Below are 26,581 nucleotides of genomic sequence, written 5' to 3' on the forward strand. Positions count from 1 at the left end.
TGATGGGTAAACGCCCATCCAAGTCCTCCTTACATCCAACCGAACCAAGCTCTCCCCGTTGTCCCCCCCAGCTTCCAGCCTGCCTGGCTGACTGCTTGGCTGCTGGATTCATCACCCACCTGCTACAAAACAGCTGTCCATGGCTAAACACACACAAAACACACAGCAGCTGCAGGACATGGGTAGGTGCCTACACGGGTATATGGGTGCGCACACAAACACAATGCACTATACACACAGGTGGCGGCCACAGCTGGTGCCCATACCTCGGATAAAGAAACGTGCATGTTGTCATGCACATGCACAGATCGGACACAGCTGCTCACCACATGTGCCTACTTCATCCACACGAGGAGAGGGGAGAAGAGAGACAGAGAGAGACTGATTAATCGACGGAGGAAAACAAAGAGGAGATGCAGAGCAAGATAGTGACAGGAGAGACAGAGAGAAGAAATGGACAAATCACAGGGGAGATGGGGTAAAAGAGAACAAATAGAGAGAAGAAATAGACTTAAAAGAGATAAATACATTGAAATAGAGAAAACTGGCAGCAAAAGTGAAACACAGCCTTCATAATAGACAAAGACGGGATCACATTAAAGGATGAGGCCTGGTCACTTTCCCTCCCCGTAATCTAATCTAGAAGTGGAAAATTATTTTTTCTAATTTGTTTAAATACTGATCTCTTTTCTGGGCAGCGTCACAGGTCCGCTGGTATCTGCTGACGATTCCATTATTCTCAGATAAATAAATACAAAAAGGGTTCCAATCTCTCGCACACTGCAGAATACTTTCAAAAGGAGGTCGATACAAATGAAATTTGACAGATTGAGAATATGGCTCATTCTGACACTAGACAGAAACGGTGTCACCTGAAAGGCTTGATTTATCAAAATATCGTTATTTTACATCAAGGACTGTATAAAAAGCTGCTAACGGACTGGGTTTCTCGGAAAGAGACAAACACTATATGAAAGGAAGGACTTTTTTTCTTGTGTGTATGTGGCAGCTTTTTCCAACAAAGAATCAAAAAACAACAAACAAATCAGTTTAGCGTGGAGAGGAAATGTAGCTAGGGTCCAGTAAATAGGTTTTGTCTGAGCTTTTAACCGCACCCCATTATCATTCTTCCGCATCAACCGATGCAACTAAAAGGCTCGGGGAAAGAGTACTAAGCGGATCTTGAGATGAGATATTTTGTTTTTTCTGAGAATCAGCCCAATCCATTGCCATACCAACAGTCAGTGGGAATCTTATCTTTCTCTAACCATAACCGAGTAGTCATCTTAAACCATAACCAGGCCTGTTCTCTAACCTTTAAAGCAGAGACTTGAAGGTGCCCGTGGGGTTTTCTTGTGTGAGTGTACATGACTAAAACTGTGTAAAACAGGTTATTATTGTATAATATTAAACATGCGAATACATTTACTTAGCACAGAATCGATTTTTTTCTTCACTCAATTTAAATAATTGAATTTATCTCCAATATATAATTTTGTACTGCAAAATATATTTAGCTGTGCTCCGTTTTCCAAGTTGCTCGCTCAGGAAAGAGGCAAAAATATAACGCCACATCTCCATAGCACTACCAGTTGTCAAAAACTTGCAGGAAACTTTAAACCAAATCTTAAATGTAGCAGTGGGAGATTTCAAATCTCTTGATACCATTGCTTTTTACCTTTAATTTTTTTTCCCCTAACCCACAAGTTATACGAATTTTAATTCAAAAAGCATAAACTTCTATGAGTTTAAAGGTTGACATAAACAAGGCAACCACTGTGCGTGTGAGATAAGTCTAATGCATGATGGCTGACCATCTAACTGGAACACTGCAAACAACAGACTGAAACATACAGTAGGTATGCTACAAAAGTCCACTCTAAAGAGTCGTGAGAACGTACCAGACATCATGTATTGTTTATCCCGCACTTGTAAAGTGTCTTTTATTCTGAGTCACAGGCTGTTTTTGAGGGAAGGCGTGTTTTTCAGTTGACTTGTTTTATGACAGCAGGACAGCAGGAGGGTAACAATAACCAGGACTTCACAGCAAGAGAGGAAGATAAGGAAAGAGGGAAAAAGACTTTCACAGACAGCATATGAACTTAACCCTCCGAGCAACAACTTTGAGAGCAACCACACATCATAAAATCCCAGAAAGTGCTACACAGTCAAGTTCTCCATCTGTGCCGTATCACATATTTTGAGACTTACTTCTTCTGTTCTCTCTTTTTTTGTCTTCATCTCTTCCTCTGTTGCTCATGCAAGCACCCTCATTCGTTATTCCCAGGTCTGACACACTCCTTTTGATTCTCGAGTCACTCACTTATCATTTACTGTCTCCTCCCCCCTCCCCATGGTGTCTTTGTAAATCAAAAGAGATTGAAACAATGAGGTTGTGCTATTAAAAGATGTCAACGTAATCTTTTTATTAGATATGAACCATTTAATATGTATCAATTCCACTGAGAGCAGGAAATTAAGCGTACCACAACTCAGTTAGAGGACGGGTTGACATTGTGCATTTAAAATTACAGTTGAAAAACAAATTGTACGGCCTGACAGTGGCTTGGGTTCAAATTATTACTTTGTAAAGGCTAGGGAACCTTTGTCGTCATGGTAATCAACACTTTCTTGAGCTTAAGTAACAATCATAGTTAGAAGAAAGCAACAGTGACTGGTGATATGAAACAGGAGATGTACAGCAGTCTCCTGTGTTAAATGTCTTATGGCGCCATAAGCGTATCACACTATTCCCCACTTTGCTCCTGACAGAAAAGAGTAATTGCTATTTGCGCCAGAGGCCTTTATCATATGAACGTAGTAGAATATTCTTTTGGGGCATTCACAGAAACAACTGGTGTTGTTGTTTCTCTTGGGACGACAGTCTCACATTCATTCTTCTAGGGGGATGTTGTGCTTTAGATTTTAATGACACCTTTGGCCTTTACCAAGCACCACCACCAGGACAAATATTAGTGGAGCAGAAAGACAATTTGTATGTTATTCATCGTGTGTAATTATTTTATATAGTTAGGGGTCATGAACATGTAGCTTCACTCTCTTGTCCTTCGAACTCTCATCTATCATCTATCAGCCTTTTTCTCCATCCCTGTTGGCTGATCAGGCCATTATGATCTGACAATCAGACATCACTCTGATCCAGCAAACTGTTTGAATTAGAGCCTCTTTATTTGTACAAGACTTGCACATCGTTAAATGGACGGCAAGTCATTATCGATTTAGCTGAAAAGTAAAGCAAGAAAAGAAAAGAAAAAGAAAAAGGATAAAAGTCCAGACAGAGGAGCTTAGGAGACACACAAGGGTCAAAAATAGTCCCCATGATTAAAAGGGAGACATCCAGTCGATCAGGCTAAAGCACCAGAACTGCAGCTTCTACTTCCGACACTCTTAGTTGGGCTGTGTTCACACACACATTGTTGCCCTATGTGGTTGGGGCGTATTGTTTCATGTACTGGTCAGACAGAGTAATACGATCCGTGGATGTGCAGTTGCAGGAACAGATTTATGAGTTAAGAAGCTAATTAAATGCCAAAAACATAGCACAGCGGTTTGTAATACTCAGAGTGAGGATTTTTATAACTCTGGACATCTATCACAGTGGCAGCTGTTTCATCATTTACTGTGACGTTCTTGAGGTAAACAGAAGAAGAAATACAGCGTTACATAAAGTAACCCACCGGGAATGTGAGCTTGCAAGTATTTGCTTGAGCAACTCAGAGCAGTCCTGGATAAGGTCACATTGTGCTGAAGAAAAAGTTGAACCAGACTCAACTTCACACTGCATCACTGTGGACAACCCATCCTCAGTGTAACAGCTTGTTACAATGCTTCTCTGTTTATCCGTGGATTTTTCTGATTTAACAACTGAAAGCGCTGGGTTGGGAGAGCATAACAAGCAGAGACACAACAGACACCTACCAACGAGTCAACAAGCACTTGTTGGTTTCCATGTGTTCAACATTAGGAGCATCTTATTTGATTGTCGTCACCCTCCGCTTCACAAGGTGTGAGAGAGAAGAGATGCTCATATCTGGCCAGGCTTTGGTGTTAGTGTTATATTATGGGAAATGGATTCATGTGGTTTTCTCCGTAAACCCCCGAGATTCCCTTCATAATGTAAATATATGATAGTGATAGAGTAAAAGTTAATGATTGTACCTGTTGCTCAGTAATAAAAGGTGGAGCCCCTTAGTGGCCTTCGATGACTTCCTTTGTTGGGACAGAATGCAAAACTAAGTTTTAGAGGTGACGCAATTGCATTGCAAGTTCAATGGAAAAGACAATTGACCCGGGGCTTTGTGAATCTACTGCATAAATGTTCAGAGACCGGAGGAAAAAGGAGAGCGGAGAGAAATGATAACAATAAATGGAGTTCCTGTTGTGTTCTGTGATCAGTCAGAGGCTGAGCTGCAGACACGGGCTCGGTTAAAACGTTATCCAGATTGATCAAGTATGTCCAAGCGCACATTTTTTGTTAGATTACTTTGTAACATGAACCTTGTATTTTTACTGTTCACCTTGCAATTGCTGTTGATGTGGAACCAAAAAAAAAAAAACTGTTGCCGAGATGATTCCTCCTTGCTGTGCTAACACCCACAGCGCAGTGATGAGCCTTCAAGCTAATGGATCTATTACTCACATCGGTCAGTCTGAACACCTGGTGAGTGGATAAGGTTTAGTGTTGCTTGAGGCCTTTAACTGTTGGGGGTCTGGTTGGCTTGAATATTCTCCTGCAAGGCTGAGCTCAAACAAATCAAAACAAAATTTCACCACGGCTTTACAGTTGAGAAGTGAGTGGAGAGGCAGGGGCAGTGAAGACAGGTAGATGGGTGAATACTTTGGAAATTTGACTGACTCATGAGCACAAAATCAATATCAATGCATGTCATTTCCTTTTTCATTTTTGCTTTTTTCTCTATGGCCGAGAGCGAATTAGCTAGTGGGCGAGCTGAGCGGGGGACACACGCAGAGACAGAGAAAAAGCTCTCGTCAGAAACACTAGTCAATGCAGCTACTGGATATGACAGCAGCACTACTCCGTCCCCCGTCCCCTGTCTCCTCCACCCACGTCTTCAAACCTTTCCATCCATCACGTTTGTGAATGGCTCAGGACACTATTGTGCAGTGCATGATGGGAATGTTAGAATCTGAAGCCTCGGGGTAGAAGTGTCACTAAGCACGTCTTCGTGTTCAGTCACTTAATTGTGCACGTGTGTGTCTCCTGTGTGTGTGTGTGTGTGTGTGTGTGTGTGAACAAAGCGTTCACAAGCTTATGCAAATGGACACATGTATGTACACTGTATGTACACGCTGAGTATTTGTGCATTGTTGGGTATTTTTATTTGTTCATGGGCACATTCCGACGAAGTCACGTTTTGTGTCCGTGCACCAGTGTGTGCATGTGTCCATTCTCAAATTCTCACAGGGACTCACGTCGTCATCATTACCCTGACAGCTGACAGTAAAATCCATATCAAATCTATAACTCCAGTTTCCTGTTTTTGTTCCTTTATTTCATCACCCGACTCCCTTGTCTCCCATAAATAGAGGCTGCGCCATGACATGCCATTAGCTGTCCATGGATATATCATAAAAATGCAATGAAACACAGAGACAAAAAGTCAATAAGTGACAAACCTAGGGCCTATGCATATTTTCCTTTCCCAGATATTTGAAGGATATCTTGCCCATGGCATTACCTTCAATGCAACTGTCACATTCTGTCTGACTCGCATGGCATTTAATTATTTATCATCTTTCTATCTCCAAAGCCACAGACAGAAATGTCTCAATTCTTCTCATTGCTTCTGTCGTTGCATCTTTCATTCTTTGTCTACATTATGGTTTTTTTTCCTGTCTCTGTCGTCCATTTCTTGGTTATTCCGTCATCCCTCTGTCAATCTCACCCGCCTTCGCCCTCAGTATAATTTCACCTCTTGGATTATTGTCATTTGCTTCATTCTGCGGCGCAGGGGGGTGATTCTGCTTTTCAGTTTGATAAATGTATGTTTAGCAAACACTCTAATTATCTCAACCAGAGCTAATAGGATAGATAATTACACATTATACACAAAATCTCTCTCTCTCTCGTTTTTTTTTTTTTCATTTCATTTGTAGAGGACCGTGACGTTCTCTGGTAAGTCTTAATAAACATTGTGTTTTAAAAATCAAAAAGAAAATCTCTCTCTCTCTCTCGACTGTGGGGAAATGTTTACGGAGACTGCTTTTATTTTTGGTGCTGGCTACAGAAATCAAGATGCTAAAAAGTGGCAGTTGCTGAATTTTGTGGTTGGTCAGGCCAAACTGTCGATTTATAAAAGCAAGAAAGACAAGATAGGAAATGTGTCCAGACACGAGCTGAACAGTTTTTAAACCAGTGGTGTTTCACCACGGCTGTGTGTTCAGTGAAGGAGGGAGAGCTCATCTTTCACTCTGTTTTTTCAGTTATTTTGTTGTTGTGTGTTTTTTTTCCCCTTTTCATTTGTAGAGGACCGTGATGTTTTCTAATAAATCTTAATAAACATTGTGTTTTAAAAATCAAAAAAAAAAATCTCTCTCTCTCTCTCTTATTTATATATTTATATATATATATATATATATATATATATATATTTATATATGTAGCTATGGCGATATGAGTCACTATATTATCTCCCACACCAGCGAGAGTGAAGGATGGAAATGTCTCCAGTTGTGAAGTCTCTCCTGCTTCTTATTTGTTTTCATTATTATTGTTGCACCAGTGGATTATTATGAATCCTTCTTCCAATCACCGCCAGTGGTACATGTAATAAAATCTATGTTTTAATATTGTCTGTCTGATTCCATCAAGCCAGCTACACTGAGGAAGGAGAACTATGAAGAGTTGTTGATTGTCAGTGCAGCAGATATTAATGCAGATAAACTGAAATTTGTTTTACTGGCATTGTGTGTTCACATCAGTTTCAAATGACTTGTGTGGAGCCAACAGAACTGCTTGAAGAACTTCATATTGTCAAATACTTGCCTATTGCATCTGATTACTTTTTATTTACTAATGTTATTGAGGATTATATAAGTTGTTGTTTTTTTTAATAGTATTATTTATCAAAATATCCCCAAGATTATGATCGGGAAACATAAGAATATTTGAAACAAATTTTTGTTGAGCAGTGCAGAATAAGAAAAACTATTAATGCAAATCTAAGTAGATTACTCAAGTAAGTCACAGTTAGATACCCTTACACTATTATACTATAACTGTAGTGTAGTGTTGTCTTGGTGCAGCTTTTTATTTGTAAATAAACAATATAAGATAACAAACAGATATGTGCTTAGTATTTTTTCTTACCACATGGCTACACCATGGCTAAGATGAGATAAGATAAGATGTATATATTTATTGTTCCCAGAGATTTTGGGCATCGAGAACTACAACGCAATGAACAGATGCAAGGATATGCTTACATCACAATACGATAGACAAAATCTATCACTTTATCCAAATCAATATGTTGTTTTCTTTTGAATAAGCCTGATTCACGAAGATGTCTCCTCAAAGTCTGAATAATACTAATAAAAACAATAACAATGTGGTGATTCTGGGCTAGATACACAAGCAAATGCTTAATCTGATTGCAAGTATAATCCCATTAGGTCTTCCACTGCAAACATTTTACCCATGGCAAGGTAAACTCTCTGTGGATGATGTTGTTCCAACCTCGAAAATCAAAGTAAAGTAGTTCCTGAACAAAAAACTTGAATCTGTTTCATGTCTAAAAATTTAAATATGCTCTGTTCAGGACAGGCTCAGTACATCCCCAGTACTAACAAGTGAAAGTGAACTTCTTATCAATGCTATTCTTAAAGCTTCAATTTTGAACCAAGGCCATTGATACTGACAACCCCTCACACTCACTCAGGATAACAATAACCCTCCATGAGGATGGTTATTGTTAACCAACCATCCAACCTCTCTATTAATCTCAACATCATAGGCAGCAGAACAAAATCGACTCGGATCCCGACAGGCAGGAACGCATTAGTAAAAACTGATGGACGGACAAAACGCCCAGTCATTTCACTGATCTATAAAAGAGACAGGAATTCCACTGCCTAAGGGTCCAAATTAAATTCCTCACTTATTCTTTTCCAGTACTGCCGGAGGGTATCCCTCAACCTCTGCAACAGAAAGGTCATTATAAGGAAGGGTTTTTTCCTGAAGAAGGAGGAGAAGGTGGAGGATGGAGAACGGTGGGTGTGTACAGCGGGGTAGGAGGCGAAAATGAAAGGAAAAAATTAAGAAATTAAGATGAGGATCCAGAAGAACTATACTAGCTCTCATTTAAGCCACGCACTGCTCATCTGATCATCTCTCCTTTTAGAACTGTCACTTCACAATCCGTTTGATTCCTTCTTCTCCACAGACGGTTGATCAACTCCTATCAGATCCACAACTCGAACTAACGCACACATCTGTCATGCATCACATATTTGAAGTATTTGAGGTGAATTTGATTGAATTTGACTCTGGTCTGAGATGTAAGCTTTGAATGAGGGCACAGCAAAAGAAGAAAAAAGAAATTAAATTAAGTACATCATGCCATGTTCAATAGTTTTTTGACCACTCAATATAATCCATATGAAATGAATTTGGGATGAACACATGATCATAAACTTTGCCTCAAAACAAGACAAAACATAAAAAAGATCCAGAGGAGCTTACAACATTTAAACTGGCATGGTTTTATATTTTTTAATTTCAATCCCAGTAGTGAGTAATCGCAGTGTGAACACTTTCTCCAACAAAACGTCGCCCTCCTCTGCCAGACGAAACTCTCAAGTTAAAGAACAGAGGACATGAAGTCCTTAACATTAAAGAGATAATAAAGATGTACTTTCTGCTTTTATTCTTCCTCACTCCCTTCTCATAATCATGATTGTTTCCTGATTAGACTCTTTTAATATCCATCCCAGTGGGGGGCTGTTACCAGGGATACAGCGTAGGCTGCAGCGCAGCATGGGGCTAACTGTTACATCAAAGACGTCCCCGGGTGATTTTTCATTAACTGGCCATAAAGAAGGCTCTGTATGGAGCCATTACAAGTGAACCCAGATCCTCTCTACAGAGCAGTCAGAGGTACGACACACCCAGAAAGAAAAATAAAGAGCGAGGGAGACCGGGGGGGAAATGCTGAGGTAAAATTGTTTCTCTAAATTACAGTCAAATACGTTTAATCAGTCGACTGAAAATGAATCAACATTGATTTAAGTAACATATTACCACTTCAAACAAAGTCAATAATAATAACAAAACAAGAACGACAAAATAAATTGAGCGAAAAAGGGCGTAGGCTGAGGCCAAGCTTATATAACACTCTACTGTACCTCATCCAAACTTATATCTACCAAACAGTCCACACAAGAACTCCAGATACACATGACTGCACACTACTCTATTATCACCCTCTCTAACACTAGTGTATGAAGTTAAACCCAATATCACAAGATTTCATTGAAGTTGTGTGTGTTTGTTATTTTTTCCCTTTTTATCTCCCACTTTGGAAAGTCTGAAGCACCGAGGAGGGCTGCAGACAGGCAGGTATTACCCTCTGTGACACGTGTGGGCCACCAGCCACTTCTTTTCACCGCGACCTCGACGGCTCCCCACCTGCAAACACTGCCAATTATGTTTGTGGGAACACACAGCCGAGCTGGAAGCACTGCTAGTGGGGAAACGAACCAAGTTAAAGCCAAGCGTTAAATATTTAATCGCCCTGGTTGCCGGGCATGTAATGAAATTCTACCACAGATCACTTAAACCTGCAGACATCCAACATCCGCATGTATGTCCAGACACTATGTGGACTGTGTGGAGAATGGTTGTCTACCGTCCGCATTAGGATTTAGCACACAGAGGGATTCTGAGTGAGCCAGCTCATCTATCAGTACGATACTCTGCAGCCTGACAGAGAACTACACGGCACATTTGTCATGAAAAATGGCAAACAGTGCAGACAGTTATATGAGGTGGAGACTATTACAGAGGCGATCAGCACCAGCATTCCTAATGGATCATTCTCGCCTTCTAATGAGTCTCATCACACTAGCTTAAGTTCATTTGCGATATAACGCAATAAATGTGATCGAGAATGTAACACCGACAACAACGTAAATATCTAAACACACATTTATTCAAACAGCCAGACAAAATACGGAGTGTGGAAACTGAGACGGGAACCGACGGCATGATCTGCCCAGTGGTAGCTGCTGCACAGACCGTAGGGCTGTTGATATTCCTTACTATGCAGATAGTTTTATGACGTTATTTTTCAAAATGTTGCGCACAGCAGAGTGAAATGACCTTCTCCCAGATAAAGCTGACCCTGATCTCACCACTGACTTTGTATAAGAATATTATGTTGATTATTGATGCAAGTGTATTTAGTGATACTACCATATGCATCACATCCATCAATATACTCTTTAGCAGAAGTTCTCTATGCTGCTCATCTGTTACCAGAGTCCAGCTGGTTTTATGTCCCACCAGACAGTCGACTGCATTCACTTCAGTGTAAAAGTGTAAAATCCTCCCCGATTATGGAAACCAGCACCGAACACAAGGACTGTAAAGCACTGGGCCCGGGATGAAACTTCTTATCAAACATCGTTTACTAAAGTGAGGATTTCTGGGATTTCTATTGTGAACACATGAAATAATTTTCTGTGAAAGAAATACAACAATTAAGGCTACATCCAGACTACTACTTTTTCGTTTTAAAACTGAAACGATCTCAGCCAATTATATCAGCATTGGATAAACGAGTAGAGAATATTGCAAGCTATACCCATTGATGTTGAGTGAGGTTAGTCAAATTTTAAGACAAAATTTTGCACATCTACAATTTTCTGCCTTCCGTTGCATGTGCCGATTTACTCTTTATCTTTCCATAGAGCGGCATTGTTTGCAGTGTTGAGCTCAGTTCTGGAGACCTTTGCCCTGAGATTTAGATAACACTTCTAACCTCTGCAGTTAATCAGAGTAAACACCAGCTGGTACACAGAAGGGAACTTGAAAATACAAATTGTGTATCTTGAATATTAAAATGCTGTAGCATACTCTCAAGCAGGAAAATTTACATAATTTTTTCCAAGAATTTTTTTTTCAACACGAAAGTATGTGAGATTCAAACACTGACCCTCACATCCAGCTGCTTCTGTGTTTCTTCATTAGCACATGATTTATATGCAAGTAAACACCATCCTGTGTCATACGGGGCAAAGAAATCCATCTTTCAAAATCCAAACATTCACACTTTTTCAAATGAAGCCCCAACGCTGCGGTTATTCATTTGTTGACATCAAGTAACACACAATAAGTACTGAATACACAATAGTATGGAAGTGTAAAGGGTTTTTGTCAACACATCCAATAGGATCAAATTCAAAAACTGATGCATAAAACTCAGCCCTAAAAATATTGGGCTTTGCTGAATTTACAGTGTCAGTTGTGACACTAGATCTCAGCTATAAGCTCTTCAACGTCCCCTAGCCAACAACATTGTAGTAACAGGGCAATGGTCCATAACTTTTTCGAAATCTCTCTAGCAGCTGTGTCAAAACATCAGTGAAAAATAAAAATAAAAAAAAAACAATAAAAGAAACTGCTGGCAGATGCAAACAAAAGTTATGGCGTGAAAAGAGGAGGAACTTCATTGGGTGGAATCAAAATGAATGTTGTGGAGAAGGACAATGTGGCTGATACTTTTTAATACAAAAAAGTGTGATTATGATTTTTTTTTTTTCCCTCAGTAAGATTTGAATATCTTTGTTTGGCTTTGATATGATAAATTAGTCTCTGTGCATCACTTAAGCCTACGTCGAATGCCCAGTGGCTGCAGAAATGCTCAGATTTTTTTATTCAAATCGATTTAAGAAGATCTTAATAGAATATCTCTATAAATGGGATGTACTTAAAAGTAAAAAGTAAAAACACAATGTCCTGTTGTGGTGGAAAGTCAGTCAGGTATGTAAATATGTTATATTTGGTTGATATTAACAACAGTTTGAAATGAGTCCGGAAAGTGGGTGAGGTCGATCACAGGAAGACGGAGTAGAGGAACACAAAACTAATTATTTTGAACTGTGACCTTTTTCCTTCAGCATACTGCCAATGAGCATGAGCAGGAAGAGGACAATTAAAAGAAAAGACGGGACTCAAAATTATCTGCTGGAAAACAGGACCCTTGCCATAGCGGGTCAGATGCTACTGCTGCGATGGCCCATTTATGAAAGTAAAAACTTGGCATGTAATGGTGTCTTCATTTCAGGCTCTACTTTAAAGTAGGTTTGAGCAGCTTTACAACAGAAACGTTGAGTGGGGGAGAGAGAGAGAGAGGGAGGAAGCCGAGAAGGAAGGAGACTTACTTTAGCAAGAAGTGATAATGCCAGGCGTTCCGTGGCTGATTTGAAAACCGCCGTTTGCTGCTTCTTATAGAGCTCCTCTGTCTTCTTTTCTGTCTGAATACAAACAAACAGCAGGCACACAAACATGGTGATACAGATATGAACATTTTATGTAGGGTTCCTGTAATAAACGAGCTGTGTATTTCAGCCCAGCTATTATTAGGGAATATAATATCTATTCAAGTTGAGAATTATATGAAGACAAAAAGAAAGAAAGAAAGAAAGACGGTGGCAAATTAATGACTACAGTATATAGACAGATCGTCCTACCTCATACTGCCCTGGACTGGGGGCGTCCATTGATTCCTTGTTGTGGAAGAAGCTGTTGCGTTGAGCGGTGGAGCCGAAGCCTCCCTTCCTGCTTCTCTCCGAAAGTGCCTTTTTAAAACTCTCTTGGGCTAAACCTTGATCAAACACATCATAGGAGCCGGGACCTGCACAGGGCACAGACACAGGTGGATTGTTGTGTGTGGGTTTGTGAAGAGTAACCTTTGCATTGTTCTTCTTTCCACTAATCTGAGAAGAAACGGTCAAAGAGACGACATCCTACAGAATCGGTACCTGTGGGACTAACGATCCTTTACAAAGGAGTAGCTGTTCGTTCTGTCTGAAAGTCAAACATTGGACACATGTAACGGAGCTGTGGTTCTGACAACAAAACTGCGACTAACACGCTGACAAATCCTGTCCTCATGCATTGAGAGGTGAAAATAAAGGAGATAGATCCATTATATTAATGCAGAATAAATCACTGCAAAGCGAGACGCTATTTATCTTTTACACAAACAGAAGAATGCAAGATATCCCTTAAAAAGAAAACTGGATTGAGTATGTAAAATACAACTACATACATGAAAGACGAATAGCACTTTGGACAACCTCCACACACAATCACACACATCTTCACCTGGTGTTGAACATTTTCTGTGGTTCGGAGTGAAGCGCACAGCGGTGACGCCGAATGGGCTTTTCTTCACCCCTGTTGTCTTCTTCAGCAGCTCCAGGGCACAGCGCGGGTCATTATATGCACCAACAGGAGGCGACACTTCTTTCACAGCGCTAAACCGCTGAAGGAAGGACATGAAAGGGAACGAGAGAACAAACACAGGGGTTTGCGGCACCAGAGAACTAGGGTGGGAGGAAGAAAAAAATTATTGCGTCCTTTGCAAACACTGATATTGTACATTTAATGATAATTGCACTTTCTGTTTATCCAACTGTGATCAGCGCTGCTTTAAAAATAACAAATAATCCATTCATTTTCTCTACTCAGTGCCCATCTGGAACACAACAAATCCAGCTGTGAATATTTGCTCTATCCGCAGGAACAAAAAATGACAGAGTACTGTGTCTCGCTGTCAGAGACACCAAGCAGAGACCAAACACCTTGAAGAAACACAGACTAACTGGCCACAGACAGCATGAAGCGTGCAGCCATGCCGTCCGTCTGCCCGCTGTCTGTTGCTGCTCATTACACACCAGAAAAAAAAAAGCTAAATTAATGGATGGATGACAAAATGGAGCTACAATTTTGATCTGATTAGAAAGAAAGAACAAGAAAAACAGGGGATTGTGTGGCAGTAAAAGAGAGTAAATTGCACAACAAGAAAGAACTGTGAGATGAGGACGGCGAAAACTACATGTGGTAACAGCAGATTCAACACAAAGTGCAAAATGATGCGCACAATCAGGTATGTAATTTTCTTTGACTGTTTGGCTAATATCAGAGCTGATTCGTCGACGTAACTGCACCTCCAGGGAACAAAATGTGTTTATCTGATAGCCTATTATAACAGTGCAGACAATCAAGAGACCAAAGAAGAGAGTTGCCTCTTTTCTGACAAAATTACTGAAGGTGAACTGTGTTTCAGTGTAACTCTCAATTTCTCCTCGGCAACTCACAACTGAACCATTCAGTTGGTTGTCGTCGAATGCAACAGAAAACCAAAAACAACTAGATTCCTTCAAATACCAGCATGACCACATTAACAACGGCATGCCAAAACACACACACACACAGTTAAACCAGTTAAACAAGATGCAGCCTGTGGAAAATTTCTTTCTGTGGTAATGAAAATTGTGTTAGTAATGCACAGTTGAATTATTGAGCTTTTAGGCGAAAACGGAGAAATGAGAGGGAAAAGAGCAACGAGTGAAGATGTGTGCTGTAGCTGGAGGAGGACATGTGGAGAGGAGAGGAAAATGAGGCGTTGGGGGTCGGAAATGGAGCGAGTATTTGAGGAGAAGAAAGGAGAGGCGCAGGAAGTACCAGACATGCTGTTTCGAGGCCAGAACAAACTGTGTTCATTTAAAGTCCGTTTTAGCGCTGGGGTTTTACGACCATCTGTCAATCCAACTCTGCCCTGCTGGCTTTTGTAAAGTCTTATGCATGGGCACATTTTTTTTCTCTTTTTCTCTATCAAATTGGCCAAACGAGCTTTGCTGGCATTTTTGTCGGATTGTTTTTTTTAATGCCTCCTTAAGTTCTATTTCCAAATGCATCTCTCAAGAAAGGTCAAAGACATACTTTTGGAAATCATGCCCATGAGCTAAAATATTGCTTTGCATTCAGTCTGAAAACTTTTAAGTTTACAACTTTTTTTAAAATTATTTACAATAAAGACTTCTTATCTTAATTGAATCCTCTGGGCAAGATCTATCTTATCATATAGCATATTGTAAAATAATCATATAAGCCTTACATGGAAGTTTCAGTTTTATATTTTTGTTTGTCAGCACTGAGCGTTGTCATTGCTGGAATTTGCTGCGAACATCTTGAGCCCAAGTCTTGACCTCTTATGAATGATATAAAACGTCATGTGCGTCTCAGTCACTAAACACCAACTTGCTTAACACAGTCTCAGAAGACATCATCATACTTTACATTAGTCTACATCATTAATGCCCTTAATCTTTTTATTATTTTGCATCCCCAGGAGGTCAGAGAGCACAGGATACAGGAGTCAGTGTCTTTCAGTTTTGTGAATGGGCTTCATGGACTTTTTTCAGGTAAAAGTTTTTGAATCTCAGGAGATCGGGGGGAAAAACGGGCTCAAGAATGAAACAAGAGGTGAAAGGGGAGGATAGAGAAGAGAAAAGTTATCAAAACAGGAGAGAGGAGAGGGGAAATGAAAGTAGATGAAATGAAAAAATAATATGGTAAATGGGGAAAGAGAAGTTGCTTGTAAGCTTAAAAAATATCAGGCAGAAAATAATTTTTATAAAATGAATGCTAATAGAAAAATGGAAAGGAGGGAACAAATAGGAAAGGGGGAATGAGCGGAGCAGCCAGGGCAAGGGGAAATCAAGGGAAAGGCATCTTTTCACAAAGTGTCAGATTGATGCTTTGATATTGGGAAATTGGGAAGTCAAAGGGAGGAGGGAAGGCAAGAACTGGAAGGTTTCCAGCTGTTCCTCCTACCCTCCCCTCCATCCCTTCTTCATTCACTCCCTCCCTTGCCTCATTTCCTCTCCATCCCTCCACAGGGTAACAGTGTCAGATGGAAACGGGAACCACGGGGAAACGAAGATCTAAGAGAACTGACGCTCTTAGCTCTGCATTGGAGATGACTTGTGACACGTGGCATCACAGGGTCGACGCACTAACACAGCATGTGGCCAGTGAAATTAGGTCAGGGCAAACTACTACACACATACACACACACACACACACTCATCAAATAATCTTCGCAATCTTGCATCAGTTGTTCTTACCAGGAAACTAGCAAAATGTTTTTCAGATGTTATTAGGGCAATTTCAGGAATCCTGTGTGTGTGTGTGTGTGTGTGTGTGTGTGTGTGTGTGTGTGTGTGTGTGTGTGTGTGTGTGTGTGTGTTTGCGTGTGACACGCAAAGATGTGGGTTAGTTGGTGTGCCTGCCTATCAGCAATACTGGCAAACTTGTCTGCCTTGTGTCCGTAACTGTCTGCAGATGAAAGTCGCACAGGTGGGCGTCTGAATTTTTGATGCGTGTGTGTGAGCATACACGTTGTGTCACATTGTGTGCATGTGTGTCAGAGTGATAATTAAAACATCAGTCATAGAGTTTCACAGGAGTGAATCTGTGGGGCAGTGCCACAGAGGAGTTAAAGTATTCCTGAGAAACCACACATTTTCAAATCCTTCATCTTGGCTCCTCTGAGCCTCTTAATAAACTCATCTTCACCCCCATCTGAAGAAATCCTCCACTCCCAGCACATTAATTAAACAAGCAAAGCCCGGCTTAGTGTCTAGGATCTGTAATTTAAGTTTATATATTCCATATTAAAATCCAGTCTCCTTAGAGAAATAGTAAATTGAATATATCTGTCTCCTATAGATTATGTCTGAGAAACCTTTTAAATATGGTCTGATCAGTTTCTCTGTCTGTGAAGCATTAAGTAGAATCATGTACTAAAGAAGTTCAATTAGTTTTTTAAAAAAGGAGAATGGTAGCATATCAGCTTACCAGGAGCTATTGAGTCAAACGTGTTTGGGTTGGGAGAAGTGCGGTTTACTGTCGTGCTTCCACTACACAGTGTATGCTTATCTTCCCTCTGATACAAAAAATAACCAGTAATATTTGGGATATAGATGTAGTAGATATAAGAGATCAGATTACAGTCAGTGATAATTAAGATGACAATAGTACAAATGTGGTAATGTTGTCAAAAAGTAGTGTGTGCAATCTATAATTTAGGTCAAATCATAATGTGGTAAAAATTAACAAGCACATTGACAGTGGAGAGAAACAAGTCATGTTAGAATTATACGGTTCTCCTCCACATAAACTTAGTGCTTAATCCCGGGATGTGGAACGTCTGACTTCCTGCCCCCATATGGCCTTCAAGACAATTCACAAATTTAAAAAAAATCAACTCAGATATACAGTACAAAAAAAAAAAAGTTTCTTTGATGGAAGAAAATACGATAAAACTGTGACTAACATGTCCCTCAGGGTGGTTACTTCTGGCTTCATGTCTATCAGGTCACATTCAGAGGAGCGGTCTGCTGGGCCTGACTGAGAGCTCGTCCATCTACACCTGTGACCTGCACCCATTGGACGGTACCAGCTGTCAATCCCGCGGTATCACCTCCCCAATGCATAAGGTGCTTTATTGTCTATTGATTTTAAACGGGACCAACATTTAAAAAATGAACATCATGCTGTATGGAAGAAGACTTAAAACTAGAGACTGAGACAATAAACTCCTCAGAAAAATGTTTACTGACGTTATAAATCAAGTGAGAATTGAGATAAATGGTGATGTGGAAAAACGCTCCAGAGAGAATGATTGTTACAAACCAATCGCAGGGATGCATCGAACGACTTTGTGTCTTAAAATTCTGTTTGTATTTTCATAAGTGATTATTAATGCGCAGATATAAATGGGGCAAAGCCATGAGCAACCTTTCTTCTTGATAGGGGCCGGTCGATAAAATCGGCATGCGCAGTTCAACTGTGCTGGGAGAAGGACGTGGTTTTATTGGGCTTTTCCTAGTTGGTCACGCTGAATTTAATTGCCGCATTTAAAAAAAGAACATTACATACAGAGAAGCTCTACTGAGACTGATTCAGGTTATGATTTGTAAATATAGAATTTTGAGGCAGACGCTGCTGAATGTGCACAGGCAATTAATCAATGTAATAGATGAGCAACAACAAAAACACAAAAGTGAAAACCCTGGTGGACAAAAGCAGTGGTAAAATTGCTTGAGAAAGAACCTGCTCTGTAGACTACAACCAGATTCACCTGAAAATGCCCCCCACCGTGGAGCAGTGAATTGCTTTTATTTTGAACTTTGCCAAGTTCCGTTTGCGTTGTACCTTTGTCTGAGAAAGGAAGGGGCTAGTAAACTTCGGCAGGTTCCCACTGGACTTCACAGGCTTCTCAAATTGGCTTCTGAGATGGTACTGGCCTGGCCCTGGAACTCCCTGATGGGAAGCAGAGAGAGAGAGAAATGCAAAGTTAATCAAGTGTAACATTTGTATTGGTGTGCAGTTACATGCTTTGGTAATATTGCTTTTCATGCAGCGGTGTCATTTTGAAGATTAGAAATGAATGACGCACAGAGAGGAAAGAGGAGAAAAGGAAAGAGGTTTGCTTTGATTTCTGGCTGTTTTTGAGATAAATGAAGGGCACGGGGAGGTGAGGAGTGGAAGCAAAGACTATTATGATAATGAACTAAATGAAAGACACCATTGAAGAATGAAGCAATGCCAGAGATTTGTCAGCAAATGGTGAAAACATGCAGAAAAGGCACCTTCAAAAGAAGACCCTTTTCCTTCTCCACTCCACAATTGAGTCATTTATAGGTCAAGAAATCAGTGTAAAATACGAAACACACATGTTGGGTCTTTTCATAGTCATACAACAATCGTTACATGTGACAAATCAAGAACACTGCACAGTGGTGTCGTCTGCGTTCTACAGTAATTACTTTATCTAGTAAAACAAATAACAACACCAGACCTCACACTTAACAGAGATGCTGACAGTGAGAGGAAAGTAAACACAATCACACTCACTCTCACACACACACTCACACACATTAACTTCCACATTCTCTGGTGCAGACCCAGGACATTTTTCCATCTGTAGTAAACCCGCTGGGCCGGAGGTGTTTTAACTAGGTCTGCAGTAAAACAGCATGGATTTCTGCGGAGATTGTTAGCAGTTACACCCAAATCTCGAGGGAGGGGAGCTGTGACTTTCAGCATAATGCGTCTTCCCCCTACCTCAGGACACTTAGGACAATCTTTATTCATGAACGTTGACAACAATATCCTCTCGCCAGAAGCAAGTTTCTTGTCCTCACAACCTGACGTGTCACACACAGACATAACAGCATGCTGATATACGGAAAAGTTGCTGATGAGATTTTTTCTTTAGGATAAATATGTTCCCTGGAATGAAGACGCTTTGTTGCTCATCTCTGCAGCAGACATTCATTAAATTTTTTGTTTCCACCTCTACCGAAAAATGTTAAGATAGATGACCTGAACAACCTTTCTGTGCCATTCATCAAAACTTGCACCACCACCAAATTGTGTCGTCCTTGACTTTAAAGACTTGTGTGCTCCTAGGATGCAGCGTGAAAAAATGCTTTATTTTTCCTTTATACTCTTATTCTTTTTTGTAACCTCTGTGGAGATAATTTCCGGAAAAAAAAATATTTTTAATGTAGACATTTGCAAACAAGCTCAAAACCTTCATGACCTTTTGTAAACAACATACAGCAAAATTACGATTGATTGAATTGAATGTGTTGTAAAAAACAATGTGTCTCGGTCGTTTGCAAGTAATCTTGTGGCAAGTCGGAGCAGTACTGCTTCTAAATATCAGGGTCACATCAGACATGGCATTGGCAAATCTGCATCTGTTTTTGCTTTCGAATGCAGAGATACTCACGATAGTCGTTGCCCTCGCCATGACACCAGCAGCCCTGAACCATTAGAGGCAGACTGCCTGCTAATCTCTAGGAGGTAAAGGTGTTTGTCCTGAGTGTCCCCACTATGGGTAATGACCCATCTGGTCAGTGTGTGTGTGTGTGTGTGTGTGTGTGTGGGTGTGTGTGTGTGTGTGTGTGGAGGTGTCAGCTACTAATGATGATGGATAGAGGTGCAGCCATCATGATAGAGGGTCCAAATACAGCACGGTGTACACACACATAAGTGTACAACGAAGGCAAGTTGTTGACTCAAAAGCAATGAGATAAATTACAGTATATAAAACATATCTCAGTCATTTCATTAGTCATATCAGTAATCTAAGACAGAGCTGAAACAATCAAAAATGTCATGTATAATGAACAATGCACATGTGAAAGAACTAAAAATTAAAAAAGTGGAGAGGCAGCAGAGCAAAGGGTTTCGGGGGGGGGCAAGTGTGAGTGCTTGACAGCAGGGATACGTTCACCTTATTCTCCACAAATCCAGTCCCCACATTTTTCAGACTCTACCGCACCATCCACAAAAATAAGGCATCACAAAGCATTATTCTGCCAGCACACTCAAGTTCATATGCAGGTGAGTAACTCCGCTCCACTAAACCGGCTCTAGTGTGTGTGTGTGTGTGTGTGTGTGTGTGTGTGTGTGTGTGTGTGTGTGTGTGTGTGTGTGTGTGTGTGTGTGTGTCCGTGTGTGTTTAAAGCTTATGTTCTACTGCCCTCTATGGGCCTACAGGTGGAATCAGAGTCATAGCGTGGAGGGGGTTGAATCATTTCATGTTTGAATGAATCCAGAATAAAGCCAACAAAGTATTGTTCAGCAAATTACATAAGCTCACTATGTCACTCATGGCCAAGACTAACACCAACCCCACCCCCTAAAAGTTTTCATATCTCTTAGAGTTATCCATTTATCCAAACTGTCTAGCACCACGTGGCAACAAACACATGCTCACCTTCTTTTCCTCTTGCTTGGGCACCAGTTCATGGTAGCGAGGGATGTTAAGCTCAGCCCTGCCTTTCTTTTCCCTTTGAAGGTTCATATTTTCATAGTGTGTTTCTGGGGCTCTGAGAGGCACAATGACAATGTCTGAGAATAGAAGACACAGACAAACAAACAGGGGAGATAGCAAATAGCAAGAGACAAAGCCGTTTGTTCAAAAAACACAAAGCAGAAACAAAGAGACGTGAGGGCAAGAGAAAGATATAATGGGAAGGAAACAGGAAGAAGGAAACGCACCAGAGAATAAGATAGAGGATAAGAGAGAGAAGGAATGAACAAGAGATAGAAATGGAGAAAAGGAGAAAAGGCTGAAATATCAGTTCAGTTAGCAACTGCAAGTGGAGCAAAGACAGATTTTCAAATCATAATTTAAATGGTTCCTCTAATCACGTCTGTCACAGACATGTTATTATACAGGATAGATGCTTAGCCATCCTAATTAGTTGAATATACAGTACATGTCTCAGGAATCATAGATTATGCTAAATACTTGTTAGTCAGTGAAGTTCCTAAGGACGGTACAGCTAACTTACGCAGTTCCTTGAGGTGGACTTGTGCCAAGCCTTATTTAGTATGATGATGAGATTTCAGTCATACATTATTCCTGAATAGATTAATTCTGAATTAAACTTTTATTTTAATAAAAGTTTTATTTAAATTCAAATTAATTTCCAAGACCGAATAAATGTAAATATAAGATGAAGATATTCAGACAAGTAAATACAGTAGTACATTGACCTATAAAGGAGTTGCCCATAAATTGTTTAGATTAAATCATTTTGGGCATTTTGGGAAATTCCATTTCTTTCTTGAAAGTGGTATTTATCTTCTCATATGACTCCAAAAATAATAATCAAAATTTCAAACTACTGAATATGACAATCAGCGTTGTTGTTCATATACCACTGGTACTGTGACATGTGATACTCACATATCAGGGTTATACTGTCCTGGACCTGGTCCCGGCTCCACTGTCACCTCCCCTCTCTTCCCTGTCATGTTGCCAAAGTGGACGCCTTTATACTTCTGTGCAGAACTCATCTCTGACTGGAGAAAATAAAGACAGAGAGAAAGAAGATGAGAGAAGAAGGAAGAGGATGAGTTAATGAGATGATAAATGGATGAACATAAGAAGTAGATGATAGAATTGACATTTTCACATTTTTCTGGTTTCTCTTCCAGCCAGGGCTTGTGAAGTTCAGCCAAATGTCAGAGATCTAGGGGAGACCCTCCATCCCTTTCTTATCTCCTTGAGTTTTACAGCCTACTTCCTCGGCCTCCAGCTGCTGCTTCACAATTGAGAGAGGCAACATCTGGAAATGAGCTAGCCAGCTGTCACCCTAAAACATTTTAGAGACCCCATTTAGGAGGTTTTCTCAAAAATATATTGCTGTGCTGCAAAAAAAAAACAAGACTAGGTCAAAACCTAGTACTTGGCTGGAACACGAATGTTCAAAATGCAAAATTGAAGATATAGTTTAAAACTGTTAAGGAACCAACATACGCTAATTTGCATGTTCGTGACACGATCGTGTTGTGTTTGCATTCTTCTTAGTTTCAGCTGGTTTCAGCCTTTTGTTTCAGATGAATATTTCAACCAACGTTACTACAATCCATCCTGAAGGGGACATGAATGGCATTAATGGCAAATCATGCAACCACTGTTGAGATAATTGGTATACAAAAGAATAAATGTGGATATAGTGGCCAAAGTTATTGAGATGCAGCTGATCAAACTATTGTACTGTAAGAGCAAAAATTTTAACTTTGAGCTGCTATTAGTGCTTTAGATAGTCATTCCGGAGATTATAATGTTCCATACCAAAGTTGATGGTAATACATTTTACTGCTACTAATAATAATAATAGTTGAGATATATCAGTTAAAAAACAACAACAACAAATAAACAAACTTCAGGATGATGCTAGCAGGGCTAAAAACAACAACAAGAGGTAAAAATGAAATATGCTAATAGAATGTGTAACACAAGCAATGACTACTGTTATAACTGATATAATTCTGATACATAAAGAAAACCAGGCACTGCGATTTATAATCGTGGGAGGTTTGGGATTTGCTTAAGACAAGACTTGTGTATTTGCTGTCAGTGAATGTGAATGAGTTAACTGAATGAATATACCCTAAATTTTATTTTATTCCATCATTTATTTTTCATAGTTTTCATTAAAACATAAGTAGGATGAGTAAGCATTTTTTACAGGGTGCTTCCACTTTTACAGTTTTGTCCTGAAGTCGGCAGCTTGTGCCTCATTCTGTGTTAAAATGACAGACAGACGTGGAAAAAACTACTATCTTCACTATTCTAACCTTTCCCTTGACCCGACTGTCTATTCTGTGAAGCAGGTTGTGTAAGGATTGGCAGGGAATCTCAAAAGGGTCCAACTCCATATGGTGTCTGTCCACTTAACTCAACTTCAACAGTGACCGGAGGGCGAGATCTGAGGTTCTGTCCCGTGATCTTCCAATCCCATTTTCAGCATAAGAGATAGAAGACAGGGATGTTCAGATCCTTTGAGTTACAAAGAAAGACATTACTTTTCTTGCATTTCTTGCATACAAGTGCTGTGATGTTATCGCAGCTGGCATTGAGTTTAAAGGCATGAATTGCCAAGTTATGTCAAGGAGAGCTTTTAAAGGGGGAAAATAAAAGCACAGCTAGTGGATATAAACATATTAACTCAGCTTCGATTTAATGGATGACTTATTTATTATTTAAATGAGCATGAAAAACTCAACGGAAATAAAAGTTTTCCTCTGTGGGGTCGTGCAGACTGAAATGGCTTGTGTTCCACAAACATCTACACTACCCAGGACGAGTCTGAATGTAAATGTGGCTCCGCCCACATCCCTGTTTCCATGTTACTTCTTCAAATAAAATGAACTGTAGCGTGACCAATACTTGATTTCTGGGGCCATTATATGGAAAAATAATTCTTACAGACTATGTAACAAATATCTTTTGTTCGCAGGCCAATAAAAAGTGATCCAATATCAGTTTTCCAATTTTTTTTCTGTACTAACAGTCTGTTCCATGTCACCATCTGGCCAGCCGTTATGATAATGTGCTAAATCCAACACTGCAGTCCAAACTCACGTTGATGCTGTTTCTAATTTTTGCTTTCATTATGCACACAAATTTTTCACTGTACCAAGGCTGTATCATTTCTGTGACTGTAAACTATCCAGCTTACTGGCCCGTCTCTGATTCTGTGGTACTACGTCGTAATGCAGACTTGGACCATAAGTTCGGGGTCAGAGGATTAAACTGATTAAAATGTTTTTTGTATTCCTCAATAACATTCAGGCAGAATAAAAAAGTTGTATGTTCTTTTGATTTCTGTCCAATGTCTTATCATTCAAAGGTCGCGCCACCACTTTGAAGATACGTCCTCAGACAACCACTTAATTCCGCCTCTCCCCACTTTTGACCTCAGTCGGAGCACTGGGTGGTGGGGGGGGTGAGTGAGTGAGTGAGTCAGACGGGGAGACAGGGGGATGGAGGCAGACAGAAACAGAGGGTGAACTTTGAAAGGGAGAGCAACAGAAGTAGAGACAGAGAGAAAGAGCTGTGGATGGATGCACTGCAGATAGCCCTAAATCACAGCACGCCTCTGTGCCTGTGCCGGTGTGTTGACACAACCTCAGCCAACACTCAAGGACACTGTTGACTTCCTCTGGTCATTAACAGATGAAAAATGACTTAAATGAGAGCCAGACCAGCAGGCGTGTGCATTATTTTAAGTGAATATTGTAATATAGCTTGAAGAATAATTACTAATAGCTCTCTGCATGTAAAATGGAACAGCATTGGGGCGCTGTGTCTTTTTTTATTTTATTTTTTTAAAGTGGAGCTGCCTTCATTAGCTATGGAAATGGGTTTTGGGCCAACTGAATGAAGTGAGGTGGGGGTTCAGTGGTGCATTAGATCTGCCCGACACTAATGGACCTCGCCTCGCGGGCAGAGTAAGTACACTCAGACACACACTCGCAGAGACTGATGAAAGCACACGTGTGTGCACAAATGAACACTTCACATTCTCTGATTGATGTACATTCAAACGTCAACTGTGTGTGTGTGTGTGTGCGTGCGTGCGTGCGTGCGTGCATGCGTGCGTGCGTGCGTGCATGCGTGTGTGTTCTCTCTTACCAGTAATGGGTTGTAGTAGGCTGGCCCCAGGGTTGTGTCCCTAGGCGGGCGCTGTTGCTTGCGGAGCACACCCAAGCCATCCTCCTCATAGCCATAAGCCTGGCCCGGGGAAGGAATGGATGCAATATCTGACTGACGAACCAACCGCAAACTTTTAGCCTGCAGCCACTGCTCGGAGAAAAAAATCGGAGAAGGCAAGAACTGCAATGGAGAGGATGCCCTGGCTTACAAAGTAGCTGAGCCCTGCCTAGGGCCAATTTAGTGTGAGACTTAGGGAAGGACAGAGTAAGAGAAGGAAGGAACAAGGGGAGACGGAGGATAGAAAGGGGAAAAAGAAAAAAGGGAAAAAGGATCAAGAAATAAGAAAAGAAAAGTAGTGTAGGAATAAGAACAATATGCTGAGGGAAAGGCAATGAGGAAGCTACATTACTAAGAGTCCTATAGCTGGGAGTAAGGAGTGTGTCTGTGTGTTCGTGCCATTTGGATAATTGCAGCGAGCACAGACGAGAGGAGTGAGAGCATAATCTCCATAGGGACCATTTCATGTTTGGTCAGGTTTCAAATGCTCCATTCTCTATACGGAATGTGAGCTTATTATTGGTAACACTCTATCAAATAAAAGCCTCGAGCTCAGTGTTGACTCAAAGCTTATCTGTAACTCTACAACATTTCTCAAATGTCCATATATCATACGAGGTATTAAGTGTGGTAAAGGATAAAGAATTTGATGTGTTTTTCGGTCCGTAAACTGAAAAGCAACTTGCGTCTCCATATTTCATCATTATCTCCATCACCATCATTAATACTGAGCCTCTGTCATATATTATAAATGACTGATGTGCATATGAAATGCTTTATCTTGCACAATGTAAACATTTCTGACAAATTAAGGACAATCATTGCATATTGGAGATCTCCTTTGTTTTAACCACAACAGGAGACATGTTGCTGTTTAGACCCAAGTCTGGAGTTAGTGTTTCCATTAAAGGTTTTAAAATAACAGCCTGGAATTCCTATAGATTGGTGTTGAGCAGTCTGCAGATGACGACTTTCTTTTTCAAATTAAGTTCATTCAAAAAGCTAACTTAGATGAAGTGCATCACAGGCTACACAAGCAAATCTTTCTCAGTAACCTGTCAGCTTATTCACTATGCCTCGATATATCTTCCCCCATATGCCTACCCTTTTTCTGCCAAGCTTCTCAGTCTGTCCTGCGTCCACCGTCGCAGCCCTGAGCACATGTCCTGAGGCAGGCAGCACATTGTAGGCCCCGGGGCCAGGAACCTCTGACACAACCTCCTCAAAACGCTTCGAGCGGTTCGGAAGACTGCGGCCACCGTGGACATTTAGCTGAATAGATGAGGATTCAAAAGAAATACAAGCAAAGAGAGAATGAGACTGCAATCAAGAAAATAATTATTCATAAACAGATTTTTCTATTTTAACAATCTGTCCACATCATCTTTGCCTTGCTCTCATCTCCTGCCTTGCTGAAATGACAAATTGATAGTTTTACG

The 26,581-nt window shown here is 40.4% G+C and overlaps 1 protein-coding gene across 6 annotated transcripts in view; it reads right to left on the reverse strand.

Annotated features, from left to right (window-relative positions):
* The window catches only part of stpg2 (sperm-tail PG-rich repeat containing 2), a 53,044-nt gene that overhangs the window by 22,500 nt on the left and 3,963 nt on the right, over nucleotides 1-26,581 (reverse strand). For 3 of the 6 annotated variants that reach the window (XM_035639766.2, XM_035639764.2, XM_035639769.2), the window contains 8 exons: nucleotides 26,247-26,414; nucleotides 25,065-25,232; nucleotides 21,828-21,943; nucleotides 20,850-20,961; nucleotides 18,272-18,379; nucleotides 13,373-13,532; nucleotides 12,736-12,899; nucleotides 12,427-12,519 (listed from right to left, as the gene is read on the reverse strand). In XM_035639766.2, coding sequence (XP_035495659.1) covers nucleotides 12,427-12,519; nucleotides 12,736-12,899; nucleotides 13,373-13,532; nucleotides 18,272-18,379; nucleotides 20,850-20,961; nucleotides 21,828-21,943; nucleotides 25,065-25,232; nucleotides 26,247-26,414 — 1,089 coding nt within the window. The remainder of the gene's footprint in view (nucleotides 1-12,426; nucleotides 12,520-12,735; nucleotides 12,900-13,372; nucleotides 13,533-18,271; nucleotides 18,380-20,849; nucleotides 20,962-21,827; nucleotides 21,944-25,064; nucleotides 25,233-26,246; nucleotides 26,415-26,581) is intronic. The other 3 variants (XM_035639768.2, XM_035639765.2, XM_035639770.2) reach the window with 3 other exon arrangements.

This window comes from Scophthalmus maximus, chromosome 19 (assembly GCF_022379125.1).
Source record: "Scophthalmus maximus strain ysfricsl-2021 chromosome 19, ASM2237912v1, whole genome shotgun sequence".
In the NCBI taxonomy this organism is placed as follows: Eukaryota; Metazoa; Chordata; class Actinopteri; order Pleuronectiformes; family Scophthalmidae; genus Scophthalmus; species Scophthalmus maximus.